This window comes from Cariama cristata, unplaced genomic scaffold (genome assembly GCF_000690535.1).
Source record: "Cariama cristata isolate BGI_N322 unplaced genomic scaffold, ASM69053v1 scaffold14953, whole genome shotgun sequence".
Lineage (NCBI taxonomy): Eukaryota > Metazoa > Chordata > Aves > Cariamiformes > Cariamidae > Cariama > Cariama cristata.
Window position 1 is genome coordinate 93,279 of NW_009607945.1, and position 20,266 is coordinate 113,544.

The 20,266-nt window shown below is 42.2% G+C and overlaps 1 protein-coding gene across 1 annotated transcript in view; it reads right to left on the reverse strand.

The window, feature by feature from the left end:
• DOCK7 (dedicator of cytokinesis 7) overlaps positions 1-20,266 on the reverse strand; it is a 106,763-nt gene that overhangs the window by 77,028 nt on the left and 9,469 nt on the right. The window contains 5 exon segments of the mRNA XM_009696952.1: positions 2,009-2,094; positions 2,495-2,707; positions 2,814-2,943; positions 5,608-5,676; positions 5,873-6,048. Of these exon segments, the coding sequence (XP_009695254.1) occupies positions 2,009-2,094; positions 2,495-2,707; positions 2,814-2,943; positions 5,608-5,676; positions 5,873-6,048 (674 nt within the window).

Sequence of the window (20,266 nt, forward strand, 5' to 3'; positions counted from 1 at the left end):
TGAAAAGGGATCTTGCTCCCCAATTTTCTCCTGTCCTGCTTCCTCTGCATCACCTCTGTGCACTTCCACCAGGATGCACATGGTGCTCCCTGGACCTTCTAAAAGCCATTTCAACTCCTTGACCCAACAGAAAGGTGGGCATTAGGGTCACAGGGAATAAAGCATCCTTCTATAAATGCTTTTATCTTCCTCAAGTGTCCTTTGAAAGCTAAGCAAAGCAACCTAACAGGTCCCTTAAAGGGAAAGGAATTATTAATTGGGATAGCTGGACCACCTCCTCTGATTACCTGGAGAAGCTGCCCTACGTGCTAATTTATTACACTGACCTGTTGATATGGCTAAATGGCCAACCCCTCCTCTCAGCATTACTGACCAGAAAGCTCCTTCCTCTGGAGAGTGGGAGACAGCTACTTTGTCAATTTTCAACATTTAACTTCTGTCAGAAAATACCAATATCTCAAAAACTTGCTCAGAAAGGTGTCAGTTTTTCAGAGTAACTGTTATCAAGTATTTATGCCAACTGAAACACCTCCAGCAAAAACACTAACCTACCAAATAGAGCTAAACTTATTGTTACATCACCTGGGAAGTTAAAGAAATTAAAAAACATTCAAAACCTGTCCCTACACCAAAGTGAGCAGGGGCTGAAATGCCATTCTCCTGTCTGCACAGCCTCCCCATGAAATTAATGCCCAATCCACGGTGGGATATCCCACACACTGGTCCTTGCACAGGGCGCTCACAGCCTGGAACTCTTTCTGCCAACAGGGAGAACATACAGGACTGCATCATCAAACAGGTATTTTTCTCTAGTTTGGCAACAAAGGTGAGATTAACCTGAAAACGATCCTACTTAGGTCATCTCAGCCTTCTCCCTGGGGAAGAGACTACATATTTCTTTTTGTACCACCAAGACAGCACGATCTTGGATGCTCGCTGTTACAACTGTAAGTACAGTTTCAGAAATTACTGTGGTACACAAACAAGCGCATACTTGGGCAGATTTGCTAAAAATTTACAGTCAGCAAAAGATGCTTAAATAGTAGAAATCATTCGTTTCCAGCATCTAACTTATTTATGCTAAAGGCACCATCCTTTAGAGAGGAAGCTCCACTGCTACTGCATATTATGTTGTTCCAGTTCATAAAAGGCTGCAAAATCAGTTCATCTCTATGGCTATATTAGGTCCTGGAGTATTCTACGAGCAGGAGATATGTCCCACACATATATCTCAGTTATGAGCCACAATGTAGTCTAACTGGAGCTCTCTAATAAGAAGGGTTGACCTAACTGAGGACACAGAAGATGAATACAGCAGTGTGGAAAATCAGTTTTGTACTTTATTTCTCCAAGGGAATAACAGTAAAATTTTACCTTGTGTTATTAGAGAAGACTTATAGGCAATGAACCAGCTGCAGGTAACCCTATATTCAGGAGCTCCACTTCATTAAACTTGTTTAACAGGTTTCTATTCCTCCAGTTAATGCTTGCTAAGTATATAAAGTCTTCACTCTTAAAGGGACACAGTCAAGGTTGTTGAGCCTAAACTTCGGCAAATCTTTGGTTGTCTTACGTTTTAAGGCTTAAACATTTTTAATCTTTCTTTTTTTTGCCCCTCTTAAACATCCTTGTTACAGAGCTGAACACCAATGACTGGCCAACTTCAGAGGCCTGAACGAGTGGAGTGAAGCATGCGTGCTAGTAACATGGAACAGGTACAGCTACAGACTAGCTGGAAAGCAACACAGAGAAAAGCCGAGGGAGGTGAATGCTTTCTATGTCACACCAATATGAAGAAAGTCTTGAAGATAAAACTGTCTGATGCACAGTACTGTGTAACTTACCCTTTATAGAACTAACCTTTAAGCCTCTGACCAAACCAAACAATGTTACATCCCTTCAAGGGTAATAAACAAGGCAGCAGAATTATTCCAGATGCACGTGGATACAACAGCAGATTTAAATTCTCAATGTCTGTAATGCAGCTGTTTGTTGGAGTGATACTTACTTAAGGGACAAACACTTTACCAGGAGTCTTTGGCCAAAGTGTTCTTTGGGTACTTCAGGGACGCTAAGTCGTTCTATAGGCTCCTCCTGAAATTAGAGAGACAACACTTGTACAAACCACTAATAGCATTATGAAGCAAACATACGCATATGTATCACTTTTTTCTTCCAAGACACTAGCACCAATTTAATCTGAGGTTACCAGCATGTTGCATTCAGCAGCAGCTATAAATATGCTAAATTAAACGCCTTTAATGTTTCTATATTACAGGAGATTGCATAACCATAAAGGAAAACCAATCTTCACAAAGTAGTACCTATGGTAAGACAATACACTAAAAAACATGCAACCCACAAAACAGCTAAGGTTCTCATGGATATTAAACATAGGTGATCGTAGCTCCTTTAAACCCAAGGCAGAATGACAATTTTTACATTCCCTATAGCCTTCACTTATTTAGCCTCACCCACATGTATATAAAAATACCTCATCTGGTGCTGGATGTAGTGCAAAAAGCTCCTTATGCCTACTAGACTTCCTCTGATCTTCATTGTGGTGGTCAATCTCTTCATTTGGGGTTCGGTCCAGTAGGTTTGGGAGAAGGGCATCTGGAAGGGAGTTCTTCAGATCAAAAATACTGCATGCCCAGCTGCCCCGGGGAGTATCGTCAATTGACATTGAACGTCGTTTAAGGTCATCCTGAGATTCAACAAATTAAAAGTAACTTATAACGGGAAAGACATTGCACTTTCAAAATGCGACTATAAATTAGCTTTTATGTAACAAGGTTTTAAATGTACATTACTTGTTCATCCTGGTAACTGTTGCCATCTGGAGCTTCATCAGATTCAAAGATCTGTTTGGGGAGCCCCTTTTGCCTCTCCTTCTGTTTGTCTAAGGTGTTGGGATTAAATCCAGTTCCCAGCTTGTGATATCTGAAAACAAAGTATTTCGAATGCATTCTTAGCATCCTTTTTGACCCCAAACCCAGAAGCAGAATTACAGAACAAACCCAGTATTATCAGTGTGCGTCCTCTTAAAGCATAAACTGCTCTCTGCTAACAGTATTTCCAGTCACCCTCCACTGTAGCTGGGTAATAATCCAACAGCCAGTATTCCACTACTACAATGTGACTCTGTTCAACTGTACAGCAAGCCTGGGTGATGTCAAAAGAAGTATTATCAGTGGCCAATTAAGGTCATCATAAAATGTGCGATTGTGATGCCAAGCTTAAAAGAGGCCAAGAACACGAGGATTGAAGGCCAGTGGTTCTGCTGGAGGAAGAACTGACTTGGAGCAAACAATATTAACAACTTGAAAACCAAACCACGAACCTCAGGTAAGACTGCATGAAGAGTAGAAGTACTGAGCACCTCTGGAAAACATATGAGTTTCCAACGCCAATTAAAATGAGCACCTTCCCATAGCATCTTTATAAGCATAATCGGGTCCTTCAGAGCTTTCCAGGGTGTAAGAGCACTTGCTAGTAAACAGTCTGTGTACTGTTGTTGACAAGATCAGTTCTCTTTGACTAACAAATTTTTGGATACCAAATGGCACTATGTCTATATTTACACACACATATGGCCAGAGCCATCGTCTCCTTACAATACTCACTCTAAGTCAGTTCCCAAAGTAATGCTGGGGTCATGTCTAAAATTAATTGCTCTTACTGTGCCCTGTTACTACAGTGACCACAGAAGGATGCGCAGACATGTGAAAACTATGGACGTGCTAGCAGTGAATAACAAAAGGGAGGAGAAAGAAGAAAGCATTTTCCTTGCTAGGTTATAATTCCTGAGAGCTGAACAATACCAGCTGTATGATCCTCACCTGCAAGTCTGCACTTCAGTCACAGCTCCACCAACAAGTGTAAATTCATTCTAAATCAGACCTGACTTCAGAGGTGCTTGTGATCATTGCTGCCATCAGTCTAGCACACAGAAATTATGCCATAAGGTTGAAATAAGAATATGCTATTGTCTTTTTCAGGCCGGTGAAGAAAACTTATTTACCTTTTCCAATTCCGCTAAAGTAATCACTGAATGGATGCATTTGCCTGCCCTCAAAAACATTTTGGTTACAAAGAACAGTAGACAGAGATTGACATAAAGACTATTTCCCCTGGGGTGGGGGATACAGAAGGATAGCACATCAGAAGTCATGTTCTTCTAAATCTAGAAGAGCTGGATTTTGTGTCCCCAGACCTAGCCAAAACACTTGTAACCATCCAATAGGATGGATTAAGAGAAACCTGTTAGCATCCTTACTTGAAAAACAATCCAATCCTTCCCAGCCAGGCTTTCAGGTTCTTCCCCTACTTCAGCAGTAACCCTTGTTTCTACCCAGCCCACCGCCATGATTTTATCCAAGTAAAAACTGCTAGGAATGTTTATGGTAGTGGCTCTCCTCCTCTGAACAGGCAAGACAACCTTTGACTGTAGTTCAACAATCACTCATCACACCTTAAACCCACTGATGTCTTTAGCTTCATGCCTTCCCTGACACAGAACGCAACCGGCAGCTGACCTGCACAGGACAGAAAGCTCTGTTGCGTCCATCTAAACCTCCTCAGTGCAAGAATCACAACCAAGTATTCCAGATACCAGCACAAGTCACTGAGGAACCAAGAGGTGTGCTGGCTGGGTGGGTCACATTGTCCGAGCCCACTGTGCATTCTAGACTCTGCCCACAAAGGCTGGGAGTTGATAAAGCATCTCTCGGGTTTTTTTCTGGGTGGGTTGGTTTTTTTTTGGTATGAGATTACAAAACACATTTTTATTAGGTCATCTTAGCACTGCAAAGCATATCTTCAGCATCCCCTGAAGTAGTTCTCAGGACAACATTAAATCAGTGAATTGTAGCAAGCGCCACAAGGGCAGAGCTGTAGCTGTAGTCAAGTCATTTGTAGGTGATGCACATCACATGGATCACTTACTCCTTGACAGTAGCTCTTGAAGTCATCAGATTTTCAATCATCCGAGAGAGTGCGCGTTGCAAGTAAAGCTACTCAGAAACCTTCCTGCTAATCTGCATAAATTAATCAATGCATGCACCTTCTCTGAACTGTTAACTCATTAGGTAAACGTTGTGATAGTTCAAATATTAACAATTATTTGTTTAAATTACGTACTTTCTCAAAGTCTCTTTGGGAACAAATGAAAGCTGCAGAGGGCACCTTACCCATTAGGTGGTTGTGACTGCACATAAATCTTACATCGTTACGGAATTAATGCAAGTGCTCTCTAAAAAGAGCTAAAAACTACGGAACAAAGAAATAAACAAATGCTGAAAGTAATTTTACTTGTTCGCACTCCCTAATTTCTCTACCATGGTAAAGGAGCAACTGTTGACTAAAATGGCCTAGATATTCAAAAATGCCCCAAGGGGTTCTGATGTCCGAGATCTAATTTTCAAAACACAAAGCATCATTTCAGCTAAACACAAAGCATCAGTTCAGCTGAGCTATGCAACTAAAACCCAGGGCACATGGAATCAGTAGCCAGGACACTAATTTTTGAGCTTCCTCACACCAGCTAGCCAATCTGCAAAAATTTAAGCATGAAATCAAGCTAACAAATATCACAGGGGAACTCACTTTCTGTTCACAATCGCCCAGTCTTCTGTGTAACTTCTTACACAGTCCCTCACGTGAGGGTCCATCTCACTGTTAAAAGAATAAAAACAAACACCTTCAAAATCACAGACATGATAACGACTTCTTAAACGTACATATTTTCACTTAGGTTTGTATTTACTCTTCCAGGCATTTACAGCCAAAAATTCCAGGCTTCCGCCTTACAGATACTCAAATGCAGAAGAATTAATTCCCTCGAATGAGGTGTCACCCTGTCACCTCCTACCTCTCTTCAGGCACAGCCGACACAAGTGTTCGACATTCTCGGGGAGTGTACACAACCTCGATGTCATCGGGAGGAAACTCAAGTAAGTCTCTCAGGGGTCCAGACTCCACTGCAATCGGGTGTGTAATAAGATAGTCCTCCAACTCAACTGGGTCCACTGCTTCTGTAAGTGGTACCTGGGAAAAGATAAGCGATGAAAGGGTCTTAAAACAAGGTGAATGAAAAAAGAAAAATCACATGCACGTGTTCTACTTTGGTTTTTAAACCAGCTCTTCTGCCTTGTTGAGGAAACTTAATCTAACATCAGACAATAACTAATCCTAGTGGTGTTAACCTTAGCTAATACACATCACAAAGATATTTTTCATGTCTTATTTTTTATCTGCCATTTCTCTGGATATTTCTATGATGCATACCATCATCATCTAAAAAAAATACAAATAAAAGAAAAGGATTTCCACCTATTTTCGAGAAATTAATCAGCCTGCATCAAAAGAAAATTTTGCACTTTATTTCCCATGTGTATGACTTTGGATTTATTTTTACCATGCTCTGATCATAAAGGGAACCTTCATCCTGATTCAAGATGCAAGAACGCTTTCACCCTCAGGCATGGCCCCCAGACAGGAATCCAGAGCAGAGGCTGATTTACCAGGAACTCAGGAAGCCACAGAACATTAAAGACTAACATTATTTTGAATTAAACCACTTCTCTGGGGAACACAAAACAAAATCTTCATCTACCACAGGTACAAGTTTAAAGACCTCTTCTCCCTGATATTAGGACCTTCAGTGTCACAGCGACTCTGCCCGCTCCAGGAAGGGACACTGCTCTAAATAAAATGGATGATTAAAAAGCATCTTTACTGGGCACAAAGCTTGCACCCAAAGCACAAGGAACGACTGAACAAACACATGTGCAGGAAAACAGTAGATTTCATTGGCAGTACTGATCTTACCATACTGAAAAAAGTAAGCTTTCTTTAGATATATTAAAAAAAAAAAAAAAAAATTTGCATAAACTGGATACATACTCATATTGCATAACTGTGTATTTTTACATATGTATATTACATAAATACATATATATATTCTGATATGAGATCATTATGCCATGAGGCTGTACATAAACAGCCATTAAGAAAACGAAACACTAAAAACAAGTTTTGAGGAACCTGTCTCTACAGCAACTGACAGATTTCCTAGAATTCCCTGGCACATCCCAGCGAGGCTGAGAGATTTAATATGAGTCACACAAACACACATCAAAATTCAGCAATTTTTCTCTACTACTTCCTCTTTCCTGTCATCCAGATGATTTCTGTGGGGCAGGGAACTATCTTGTAGCTTGTCTTCTGTTGGAGATGACTTTAAAAAGAACACTTAGTACTTCAGTTCTAAATGTGCTTCTCAAAAAAATCACTATAGCAATCGCAAATTCCATTTTTTAAACTTCTGTTGCCAAAAAGTTCTGAAATGAATTAACTTTTTATTCAAGGAAAAAGACTTGGCTAACACAGAGGGTATTGAAAGAATCTCTCCTACCGCAGCCAACTTCAATGAATATTGCAATTTTCTTAAAATACACAAGGCAAATCCTTCGGCAGAAAAAATGGTGTGACTCCAATGAAGTCAGGTGAGCTGAACCAGATGACTTTACGCCAGATAAGAATCTCGTGCACCAAAGAAAAAATATGATGTCTAGAAACTCAGTATTTAGTCCTGCAAATTAGGTAAAAGTTACAAATTAATTTCTGTGTAAAGAAATGCACTATCATCATCACCTATTTAACTCTGACCCCATCGCCTTTTTTCCCCCTTATAATCCTGAAGTCTTGAAATAACTTAAAGTACGTGATTTGGAGAACTTTTGAAAATACAAACCAGATACTTTTAACTGTTTTCATCACTGCAAAACTCACAATGAGCAGAACTTGTCATTGCTCCTTCCCACATGACAGTTAACATGTCATCACCTCAGGCTATCTGTTTCTTACATACAGATAGACCAGCTCCATTTGGCACTAGATAACCAACAAAACGTACAGCACTGAAGCGTGACAGTTTATTATTGAGGAATTGCTAAAAGTGCAGATTTTTTCACAAGAGTTGCTGCATACTACTACTGCTACTTTGAGCGCATATAATTCTTTCCATCCATAAACCAAAGAGTAAGAACCCAAAAATGGAGACTCCTTGCAAATGAAGATAAAAATAACAAAATCACTGGGCAAAAGCCACAGAGGCAATGGGTGGCTGGGAAAAGGCACTCCCTCAGGTCCTCTCGTGGCCAGTCCAGAGCCCCCTCCGTGCAGCGATGCAGCTCCGCGCTGGACACTGAGAGCACCCTCACTGGAAGGCGGCCTCAGAGGTAGCCTCGGAGGGTGACTTAAAGCTGCTTAACTGACCCTATTTTTAAGCCCTAACATTTTAAGACTTACTTTTACTCCTGCTGACCTCCCTTCTACACTGGTAGCTCCAAAGCTGAGGGACCTTCCAATGCACTTGTTCAGCAAAACTGAGCACGCGAGTGCTGCGTTTCAGTCTGCACAAACTCATTTACCTGTGCATCTCCCTGGGCTAACAAGAGGAACCTTTTCCTCATTCCCTCCAATCTTTCTAATCCACTCATCCTGATAAACAGAAGAAAATTAGAGACAAGGAAAAAAACCTCTGTGTTAGCAGGGAATTGAGGGGGACGTGCAAGACCGAGCAGACACAGGGCAGAGACTGCCACTGCCTCAAACACACCATGTTTCCCCATTCCTGGCATTTTACATCTCAAATTTCATTTGTCCAACAATAGCATTGTAATGTATTGGACAAAAGATGAACGAACTGGCTACACAGTTAAGAAACACCTAATCGGGAAAGGCGGGCAGTGCTTTGGGGGCTACCCAACATCAGGTCCCAGGTCTGCGCTCTGGGGGTTTCCAAGCCCTTCGTACATCTCGGGATTAGGCCCAAGGTTGCACTTCACAATTTTCCAGTTTGTCTCTTCGGATAACTATTGTACCATGAAGATGTAAACACACATAAAAGTCAAACCCAGAAGCCTGTATTAGACTCACCATCTGTGCAGCCAGAAATACTGTCTAGCACCTGAGTAAACAGGCCAAACATAAATTCATGGTTATGAAGAGGAACTACTTCGTGTCAGACTATTGGCAGATAAAAGGCAAGCACATTATTTTAAGCTATAGATATTTGTGGAGGAAGAAGTGATGAAAGAGGAGGAGGAGGAAAGAAAGATGCACAAATGCACCAAAAGGAAAATGAACCCAAATGGTGTCCCGGTGTCTGAACTGAACCACGAGAGCTCCTCTCACAGCTCTCACTGCTGATGGTTTAACCTTTCCTCCATCCTGCTTTATGCTCCTGCATCACCCTGAAGTTGTGGGTGAGACCAAGAGCAGACACAGTACACAAGGGGCTATTCCTGTGTTATCTGGCCAAAGCACCAGTCACCTGAAATTGTCCTACAAACCCATCAGATCGAATGTGGACATTGAAGGAGTCGGACGAGTTCAGATAAAGACCGATGTTAGCCAACCTCATCATCCCAGCCTCACCACCGACTGAGGAGCAGAACCTGCTCTATCACCTCACCTCCGAGTCTCCGAGCCCAGCTTGCCTCCTCATGGCACCAGGAAAAATAACGAGGCACCCAAGACCCGACTCCCCCGGACTATTAGGACTGCGATACTTCCTCAGCTTACAAGAGTTTCGTCCTTATCCTTGTGCACCACTCTGACGTACAGCTGATCTCCAGATTATCACAAGAATAGCAACTCCCGCTTTCAGCTGCACATTAAAAGGTTTTGAAATCTGCCGCAGCAGAAATGGGGGAACAGCGGAGGAGCTGCAAGGCTGTTTTCTCTCCCACAGCCCTGCTTGCCGGCAGGCTGCAGTCAGCAATCTTTAATGCAATCTTCATCCCGCTTCCAGGAAAAGCCTTTTTCATTCCTCTCAACAGCTCCTAGGAAGCAACAGTAGGAGGTGGCTCCTCCACAAAACGCAGATGGTTTTTCTTCATCAGACTTCCAAAGGCAGAGGGACAATTTTAGTCAAGTATTTGCACACGTGCAGTCCACCTACCAACTGGCTAACAAACCTGGCGGGGGAATACTGGAGCGTTACTCTAAGAAATCATTGACAGGGTGTCTGTTTCTTCCAAGAAGAGTTTATTAAGAACCCCCAGAAACTGAAGCCGTACAGGAGCTCCGACCATCTTCCCAACCAAGACTACAGAATAGTCTAAATTAATGGCAAATACACATTAAAAATATGCAAAGGAAAGCCTGCTCCCAGAATCACAACTGCTGCTCTTTTAAAAAATACTCTTTGATTTTGTGTGAGCTATAATTACAGATCAAATCTTGGACAACCTTTCAGACAATTCCTTAACACCATTTTCACCCAGTCTTTACTCCAGGGTCAGACACTGCCGGCTCACTGAGGGCAAGCGCTATTCTGGTGCTATTAAAATGAACAGGACTATGCAGGGAGAAAGGGGCTGCTTGGTATGAGTAAGAGGGGCATAACCTGCTCCTGCCAACATAAACACCAAATACAACGTACTGATAAACTGAAAGTACAGAAGAAATCAAACTGGACGCTCTCTTTTTCAGACTTACACAGCCCAATTACCCCGAATCAAACACATCACTTGCAAATAACAATTCTGCATATATACATCCTTAACCTGACCATAGACACACACTCTGTCAGCTTAACTAAGACACCAACCTGACTGATTTGGCTTATATGAACAATTTAACACACACATTCCATAGGCGCGTCTGTGTTGTTGCCGTTACGGCTCTCAGCAGTTGCATTACAAAACCCAATTTTAAAGGTTTACAACTCTCCTGCACAGGGACAGTCAAGCTTTCTTCTTTAAGGTTCTGTTATTCTTCACTGTTACATCCCCTTAAAAGCTTGAAAATAAAATTTCGTTTCCTATCGACTTTGTCCTTCTCTAGACAGCAAACATTGTATTTTGCTGTAGTTTTAGTGCATCGCTAGCTGAAACGTGTCTCTTCTATTTATTTCCATCTTTTGAACACCTACCTGTACCATCGTCATCAGTTACAAAAGCAGCATCTGCACAAATCTGGCAACAAGGGCAGGAGCCTCTGCTAGGGGACGTGGCATAACTCCATGGAGGGTAACACAATCCCCATTTACTTTAGCCAAGCATCTCACCCAAGGACTACAAGGAGGAAAGGGCTAACACAGAGGGAAAGCTACACCCGAGGCAACATGCTGCGAAGCTCATGGCTTATTCCACTCCACCAAGGAAGCAAAAACGAACATGCAAAGGGCAGATTTGTATTAGACCTGCTCTGTTGTGGCATTCCTGAGAACAGACGAGCATGACGAGCTCCCCTGTGCACAGAGCAGACCCCTCTGACAAGCAGGACTCCCCACATGTCTCGCTGACCAGGGGTTTGCTGAGTGGCCGCGTACAACTGATAGGGAAAGCAGCAGCGGCCAGCAAGCAGAAATGTGCAGGGCGAGGTGATTCAGAAGGCAGCAGAGATGCGTCACTCACAAAGGCAATGGGAATACTTGCCATAAATGTGCTGTTCCATCATACTCAAGAAATGACCAAAGGATAAGCATTTAATTAGAACTGAATTTAATCAGCCATCGTTACATGCCCTTGCCTGAAGAGCCTCCCTCTGCCGTTTGCTGCCTTACTGAACCAGCTACACCTACGCTGGTACCCAAAGACTAAAGGTCTGCTCTCCTGGGCACCGTGCAGAAGGTCAGTAAGGGATCACAGTAGCAACTAGGGCAGAAAAAGGGACAATTATTATCTCCATCTCACAGATACTCACTGAAGCACAGAAGTAGTCCTGTATAGATCATTGCTGTGTGCCCTGATGTTCACAGGCATTCAGATTTTTGCCTGAAGGACTTCCTCCACACAAACAGCTGGGCAGAGGGCATATTTCTAGATCCCGTTCCAGAAGTTTGTTGCCTAACTCATACGTGTTGTACCGAGCATCACAAGTAGTCTTGTGGGACACGCTCTAAGCAACACGCTTAGATCCCAGCTATGATTTTGCAGGCTCTTCCAGCTAGCGTATGTCAGCACAGCCACAAAAAGCACAAAAAAAGCACAAAAAAAGCACAAAAAGTGTCCCTTGCATTTCCTTCTCCCTCCCTCACCTCTGCCCTCCCGAGATGCTTATTCTCATGGGGGCAGCCACAATGGCATTTTAAGTGGTTAGGATGTGATGGTTTGGCAGGATGCATCTGGCAGAAGGATTTGAACCCAAGCCGCTCGTGGCTCAATCCAAGACCAATTTTCCTTTTATCTAAAATGAGATGCCTAATTCCCAAGGGCAGAGACCTAGTCTCTGTGAGGACCACAGTACAATTTGGGGCCCTGTAAAAATGACAATGGAAAAGACTGGGAGTAAAATTCCCTGCAAGGACATGATAAGGGACCTTGAAAAATTAACCTTGCACAGCTCCTCATCACAGGGACAATGCTGACTACTATTTTTACTTGGTGGCTAGGCACTTCTTCAAAATCAGGGTGATATTTCTTGCCAATTTTGAAAGCAGGACAAAGTTCCATCTTAACTTCAGTATCTCCTTAAATATTAAACAATTTATAATATGCTAAAACTGTAACAGATTGCACCAAAGCTTCAAATTCTAAATTAATACCAACTTCCCACCCACTGCCTCCCTGGGCAAAATCTTGGAAGGACAGAAGAAGCAGATTAACATTTCAAAGCTGAGCCTCAGCCTTCTCTTAGCTATTGCTAGGTCTCCAGGGCAAACAGTCACTTCCTTCGTTGAGCATTCAGGAATGCAGATGGCCTGCTCTTGCTGTGGCAAAATCCTGTCACCCTTAAAGAGATACTGGTATTTCAGGGAACTGCAACAGGAGACAAATGTGATGCACCATAGGAAGGACTCGGCGTAAATCTGAGTATACGGGAAATGTAACACACTAAAAAAAAAAAAAAAATTGCAGGCAAGTTAAAGAAGGTAACGGTTTAAAGAAATGTATTTGCTAAACAGAGGCATCAGATTTATTTTTAAGTGTGAACGACAGGTCATAGTCACTCTAAGGGGTTTTGAAACATGAGCAGTGCAGTATTAACCACTGACAAGCCTCAAGTAATTAAAAAACATGTTTTACTTGCATAAATTACATCTTCTTTCACTTAAAAACTTACTCCAAAAATGGTCATCACTGGATCCAAATTCTAAGAATCACACATTCGTCTACTACCATCACTGTATTTCAGAGAACCCATACTCCTAATTTCATAAGCCTGATGACTACTGAGCACAGAGAACTCCTGCCTTTCATTTTTTCACTGTGTTTATCATACATGGAAATATTCAAATGAACCAAGAAGATTCTTAGGCAATCTCTGCTTTTCATCAACCACAGACAGCTACCAACCCTCAAAAAGGATGACACCTCCCCAGCCATAAACTGCAGTCATTACCTCCACGTACATGCGTACTGCCTCTGGAATGCAGTTCCGTATCTCCTGCTTTGCTCCAACTCTTATTACTTCTTTTGCACAGTGTTTTGAAAGACAGAATTACTGTAGAGAACAGCTGATAAAAGTCCTTGATTTCAAATTGTAAATGTGCCTCAAAAATTTCTGTAAGCGTTCTCTCTTAAGACAAAAACTGTTTCAGAAATAGTCTGAAGCCTACATTTTTAAGATCTGAGAATATTTAGTGTTAAGTTCTGGATTCTTTTTACAGAAAAGCCCAATGATGTGAATGTGTGTCAAATTCATGTAATATTGCGATGCTTGAAATGGAAAAAGCCTCTAATGAAAGGAAATATTTGTAAATATACCTACCAAAAGAGGGATCCTACATGTAACAAGTAACAGCCAATCACAAAACCAGTGAGATGCTTTATGTACAAATATTGCTAGGTTATTTGCTATTATAACCGGTTGTTAATGTAAGAAACCATTTGGGTATAGAAATATTAATATTAATCAGAGATTAATTAGTTATCTGGGAATACTTAAGCAATTTCTTCCCAAACTCAGAAAGACACGAGTTATGCCTCCAAGGACGGGTAAGAAGAAAGACAATATCTTCTTTGATGACTAAGAATCATGCAATTTCACCAAGAGAGTATCTAAAGAACATGAAGACTTTGATACAGAAAACGCAAGTGCTGAGACCGATCTGAAAGTGCTACCCTCTGATAAATTGCACCAAAACTGAGAGTGCAGAGACTGAGACAATAAAAACATCAAAGCTCCATTATTAAAGAAATGAAAAAGCCAAACAGTTTGACTGCAGAAAAATCACAGACTTCCCACTTTTGGCAGAAACACTACATCAGATCAGCGGAGATGGATCCCTCTGGACCCTTAGGGTTCACACAGGCAAACCATGGTGGTTCTGAACTGTGCAAGCTGAACCATGGTAACCACGAACATCCGTGCTCTTCTGAGTGGAAAATACTTGGCACAGTCACGTCTCAATTACCAGTGGAAAATTTATCCAGCATATGGATGGATTAACCATGAGACACATGAAGACGCCAGAGGTGGTGTCGTATAGAGCTGCCTATGTTATTTAGCTCAGGAGCAGCACAAGAGGACAGCTGAAGCGGTTTATATAGGTGCCCAGGTGAAGACGCCCCTGCGTCCGCCTCATTCACAGGGAGCAAAGCTTCATCTAACAAATCACACGAGTCCGAGCCACCTTCGGGCACAGCCAGTCCCAATGTCTCAGCTCTGTGCACCTGAGCGGTCCTGCCTGGAGACGCCAGCGATGAGCCCCAGCACCCAGCTAACCCCTGCAGGGGCACAGCCACCACGCAGTAAGGCTCAGCCCGTCAACCGAAGCTCTGGGGAGCACCGTGGACCTCCAGTCTCCTTGCCTGCTGTTCTGAGCGGGTTCTGCAGATCCAACCGAGTGCCCCTGCACAATGACAGCGTTGGCCAGGCCGGTGCAAAGCCTGGGTGCGCCCACCCAACCCTGCTAGCCCAGATAACAGAGCCGTGGGTCTCATTCAAATTAGCTTAGTGCTAAAAAGGCTAACCATGCATTTAAGCTGCCTTATGACTGCAAAAGACTGCAAGCACATACATGCAAAGGAACTGTTGCAGCAGCGCATCTACACCTTACACGTTTGTGTGTCCTGTGGCACAGACGTACTCCTGCATGCACTCTCACAGCCAGCGCTGAACCACGCTCCGTCTGCTCTCCGGAGCCTTCACCGGCAGCGAGACGGCCAAGAGGAGAAAGCAGCTGTCATTTAGCATCGTGAAGCACTGGTCTTCCCATCCACTGCTGCTTGCCTGGACCATGGCGTGAAAGACTGCAAGCAGACCAACTTAAACTGAAAATTTTTACATTGCGATTTGAATCCAATATTAAGAATTTTTTGCAGTTTAGGGTTTTAGCAGCGTTTCCACTAAATATCAGTTTGTTTATGTATTTTATTCCTGAAAAAGATGCGTCACAACTAACTTTAATAAACAAAGAGTAGGATTTAATGGCATTTTTAGATTGTGAGTCTTTATTAACAGGCCTGTCATGAATGCTTCGTTTAAGTAACAGAATTTACTTGGTATAATTACATTTAGTTAAGATTAGTTATCTCTGCTAACATATAAACTGTTTACGTTATTGCAGATAAATGAGACCCGGCAACCCTTCAATGGATACCAGACTCACCAACTTAACACATAAAATGCTTGTGACCTCTGCAACAGGACTCACTACTGATTTCAGAAATAGTACGTAGCAGTTTTAATTTACTAAAGCAAGCGCCTGCACCAGAGCAGAGTTAACTGTGAGTAATCCCTAATGGGAGGAGGCAGGGAAGAGGATGTGGACGCCTCTCCCATCCTTCCCTGTCTGATGAGGATAGGCCACTCAGCAAGGCAGGGCAAAACCTCCAGGAAATACATATAATGGGAGTCACTATCAAGCCTTAATCAGCTTTGAGAGAGCATTAAGACTTGGCTCATTTTCCTTTCCATTTTAGTGATTTTGGTGATAAAATTACTTGGCTCTGAACACTTCAAAACGCCCTTTTCTATGCCACATAGGATACTGTCATGTTCTCCCCTGCAGTGTTTTCCATTCATTTGCACAAGTTATCTTTTCTTCTTCTTTTAAATGATGCTAAAATAAACAATGAAAATATACAAAGGAACCTATATTCTCTTACTGAATAATTAGATACTATCTTTGAATATACAACTAAAGTCTGACATCCAATAAATCCAAGACAAAGCTTCAATTAGCCCAGATAATGCCCATAAACCCAGCACTGCTTTACAAAGATACGTAAACGTCAGCACCTTTATTTTACATGGAGAAAATGGAGCGCCGAGAGCAGACATGGTCAGATCACATCACGTCCAAGAATCCAGACCTCTTTATTCCCAGACTAATTAGCATCTCTTATAATAGTGTTCCTCCTTGTACTAACATTCAACTATGCCGTAACACACACCAACAGACAGGAAATATTACCCCTAATCCCTCGGAAACAGCTGTGATTTTTCTGTAAAACAACTGAGTATACATTCATTCTGCTTATTTGCAAGTTCTGTGAACCGCTGCTCTTCTAATTAAAGTATATCTCTAAAGATTTAAACAATAACAAAAATTTCTTTTCCTAGGGGAAAAAAAAAATCAAGTTTTGGACAACAAACAAAAACATTTCAACAACTATGGTTGGCACTCAAAAGCAAAGTATTCAGAAATCCAAGATTTCATAAGTGTTCATCTAATTGGAAAAATATAAATATCATTAAGCAACAAAAGTTGCTGAACATACAACAAGACACAGAAACAGTTCAGTTACAATTGAAGAAAAAAATACGCAGTGATTATTTTCTGTCCTTTGATAACATCATCTGCCCTCATAAAAGGACAGTACACAGGGAAAAAAACAGACAGACTACAAATCCATTTGTAGATACAAACCAAAACTCTGCTCTTCCTACACCAAAGCAGCATAACAAGTAGCCATTAAACAGCAAACTGAGGCATGCACACCAAGATTCAGGGAAAGCTTTGGGCTGCTTCAACAGTAACTCATGCTAATCTCTGACAATCCACAATCCAGTTTCATCCATGTAAAACTACTGCAGAAACCCAGAGAGAGCCATCAGGCCTCTGCCACACTGCAGCACGCAGCAATGAGCAGAAATTACCGGTGTCACAGGGGGTGAACGGACAGAATTAATGAGCACCACAGCACAAGGTGTTGCTCAACAGAAAAAATAAACTTGGAAAGAAAAGAAAGTGGTTAGTCACCAGCGATTATAATAGTCCATAGTAAACAGTCGGGTTCATCAAATAAACAAAGCAAATACGTCATCCTGCAAGATGCTGGGGAATTCTTTGAAAGGAAGCGCAAGCTCTCCGCTTTCAGTGCTTTCAATCAGTGACTCTGGTGGTGAGAAGCCCCAGCTCCCACGAGGGAATACTGAACCTCTCGATGCACCAAAGATGAGCACAGCACATGGCTTACAACCCAGAACACAAACAACAAGGTGCAAATGCACACTCAATTTACCTGTGGATTTAGAGAGACTTGCAAAAGTAACTTCAAAAAATAAAATCTCCTTCATCTATCTCTAAGAACTTACCAGCTCCTATTTCTCAGTAACAAACTGTCAGTGCCTTCTGTTCTGGATTTCCACAACAAAAGCTCAGTGCTGCAAGGACTGCATCCTGCAAGGAGTCCCAATTCAGCATGTCAGGTTATATAGAAAAAGCCTCTGAAGGCTTTGGACCTGTATCTGTGGTTTGAGGAATGTGCAATTAAAATCAGCTGCTCCTAAAGTGGCAGAAGGGTGGAGGCTGAAAATAATAAACTGCAAGCTCCTGTACAGTCATTTGAAAGCACTGTCTTCTCCCCAGCTCTACCAGATACTAAATTAGAAACAGTTCTGGCAGCATTTTGTCTGCTGCTCGTGAAGCAAAAGAGAAGAGACTTGCTAAAATTCAGCTGACAGGTTTTTGCATTTGTCCTAGGTTCAACCACACGCAAGTTTGTTGAGTGTGAAAAGTCCCTGCAGTGGCTTCAGTCAACAAGAAACAAAAGGCCCAACCAAGCACAGTGCTGAGGGCCCTTCATTCACAAAAGCATACATTTCTCCATAAAAATGTCTCGACCGCACTGCATGTGATAAGCCTCTCAGATGAATTATCCTAAGCAGCTACTGTTGGCAACCGTCAACAGAGAATCAGTGCTGACCTTATCTGAATTATAACTATCTGTGAAAGTGCTCAAAGTGATGAGCAAGATGCACTGGAAAGGAGAGACCACATCTGCACTATCATTAGAAGTCCTCCAGTTCCATGCTGCACACTCAACAGTGCAACTTGCTGCCACTGTGGAGATACTCACATGAAACTCAATCGCACGGCGTTACTAAAATATCCATACATTTTAGCACAAATTTCCTATTTAAACCCACACTATGTGCCCTACTTCAGGCTTTTAAACCAGAATGGCTACAGAAAACTGCCGTGCAGATACAGGACCTTCTATTTCTTCTCTATAAAAGTGTAATGACACACAAACTTCTGAAGTTTTCCAGAGCAAATAGCTATTTCAGCTTCACAGCAGTAATGCTTTCTCTCTGCATAATGTTTATTATCAAACCAGGACAAGCAGGCACAGCAGACTCTGACGGATGCCTAAGGGAGAGAAATTAACCCAAAATTCAGTACAAGCGAACCTCTGTCATATTATTCAGCCTCAGGATATAGACTCATGACTTAACTAAATATACTTTTCCTACAGACCATCTCCTACAAACTATCACTCTATGTTAATGAGGCTTCTGAAGAGCATCTCTGCTCAGCACAGGATTTAATATGACAAACTAGGAGCTTATCACATCAACCATCACACAATGCAGTTTGATAGGACAGGCTCAGAGCCTGCTTCCAGTTAGCATGACCTTTTCCAGGATTTTTATAGATTCTTGCATATATTTACTAGAAAACACAAGAGCAACAGGATAATGAGAGATACCAGAACTGAAGACAGAGCTGACAATACTGTGACCAACAAATCTGATCCTGCATTAAGAAATACATGTGAAGATCAACAGGACTGAAGCATTGAGCATGCACACTTTGATGACAGCAGAATGGAAAAACCTTAGAAATAGGAAGAAAAAGTGGAAGAGACAATTCAGAGCAAAAGGAGGTGATACAAAGAAAAACAGTTATCAAAAACATGGTTGGCTGAGGAACAGCTTGGAGAGGTACACAGAAGAGATCTTGCTTTATGAAAGCAACGGGGAGTAGAAAGGCAATTCAGCCAACTTGTTCCAAGATGAAACCACATGTGAGACAAGTAAGGCACAGAGGCTTGTGGGATGGACATCCAATGGGTCCTTCAAAAGTAGGCGTCTACTCCTCAGCTATCCATTACTGCAAGGAAGTGGATTCAATGACCCTGCGTGCTCCATCCAGCCCTACACCACTAATAGCAGGGGTCCCTCCCTATTGCCTAATACTGGATTATGCAAAAGATCATACAGAACTGCCAAGTCAGGGCTTTGCATTATCATTCCACACCCCTACAGAGATTGCTGCGATAAAGCATTAGCCCTGGACACACCGCTCTCATTAACCCCTCCTCCTTCGTGCTCACTCACCATTAAGGCTGGGCACGCAGCTGACAAAGCCAGCTTTCTGGTCTCCTTGTACTCACACTGCTGATCCCGAGAGAAATGACAGGAATTCCAGCCCTCTCCAATCCCCAGGGACTCCGGCACAGCTGGATCTCCTTAAAGATGAGCTGTCAGCCTGCAGCAAAGTCATTCTTCTAAGCTAGGGGTCAACTTAGTCTTGGAGATCCCTTTTGAGATGATACTAGCTCCAAGGATGTATTTGTGCTCTGCATGAGAAAGCTTTAACGCATTACGCAGGACACAAAGCAGTACATGAACTGACAAAACTCTACAGGACCCTACTCTAAAAACAAGAGACGAACTCCTGTAAACTCAGAACACTTGTACAGACTATCACATTCAGGGCACATTTCCAGTACTGCCTGACCTAATCAACCCTCTTTGAAGAAAACAAGATGCTAGAATACTTGTTTTCTAAGTTGACTGCTGCTAAAGAAACTGCTATGACCCAAAGCAACAACCAAAATCAAAGGAACACTTCCAAAAATACAGCTCCAGCATGAAAAAGTTTGCTGACCTCTTCAAATTTTTACTACCACGCTGCATAAATTTTTAAGGTTACTGGTAGGTCATGCAAGAAAATCTGACTTTGGAAAGGATGATTCTGACAACACGGCCTACATTTCAGCCACTCTTGAAAGTGGACTGTAAACTTGTAAGCAGATACACACTCCTGAGGAATAACTGCATTCAACTTTCACAA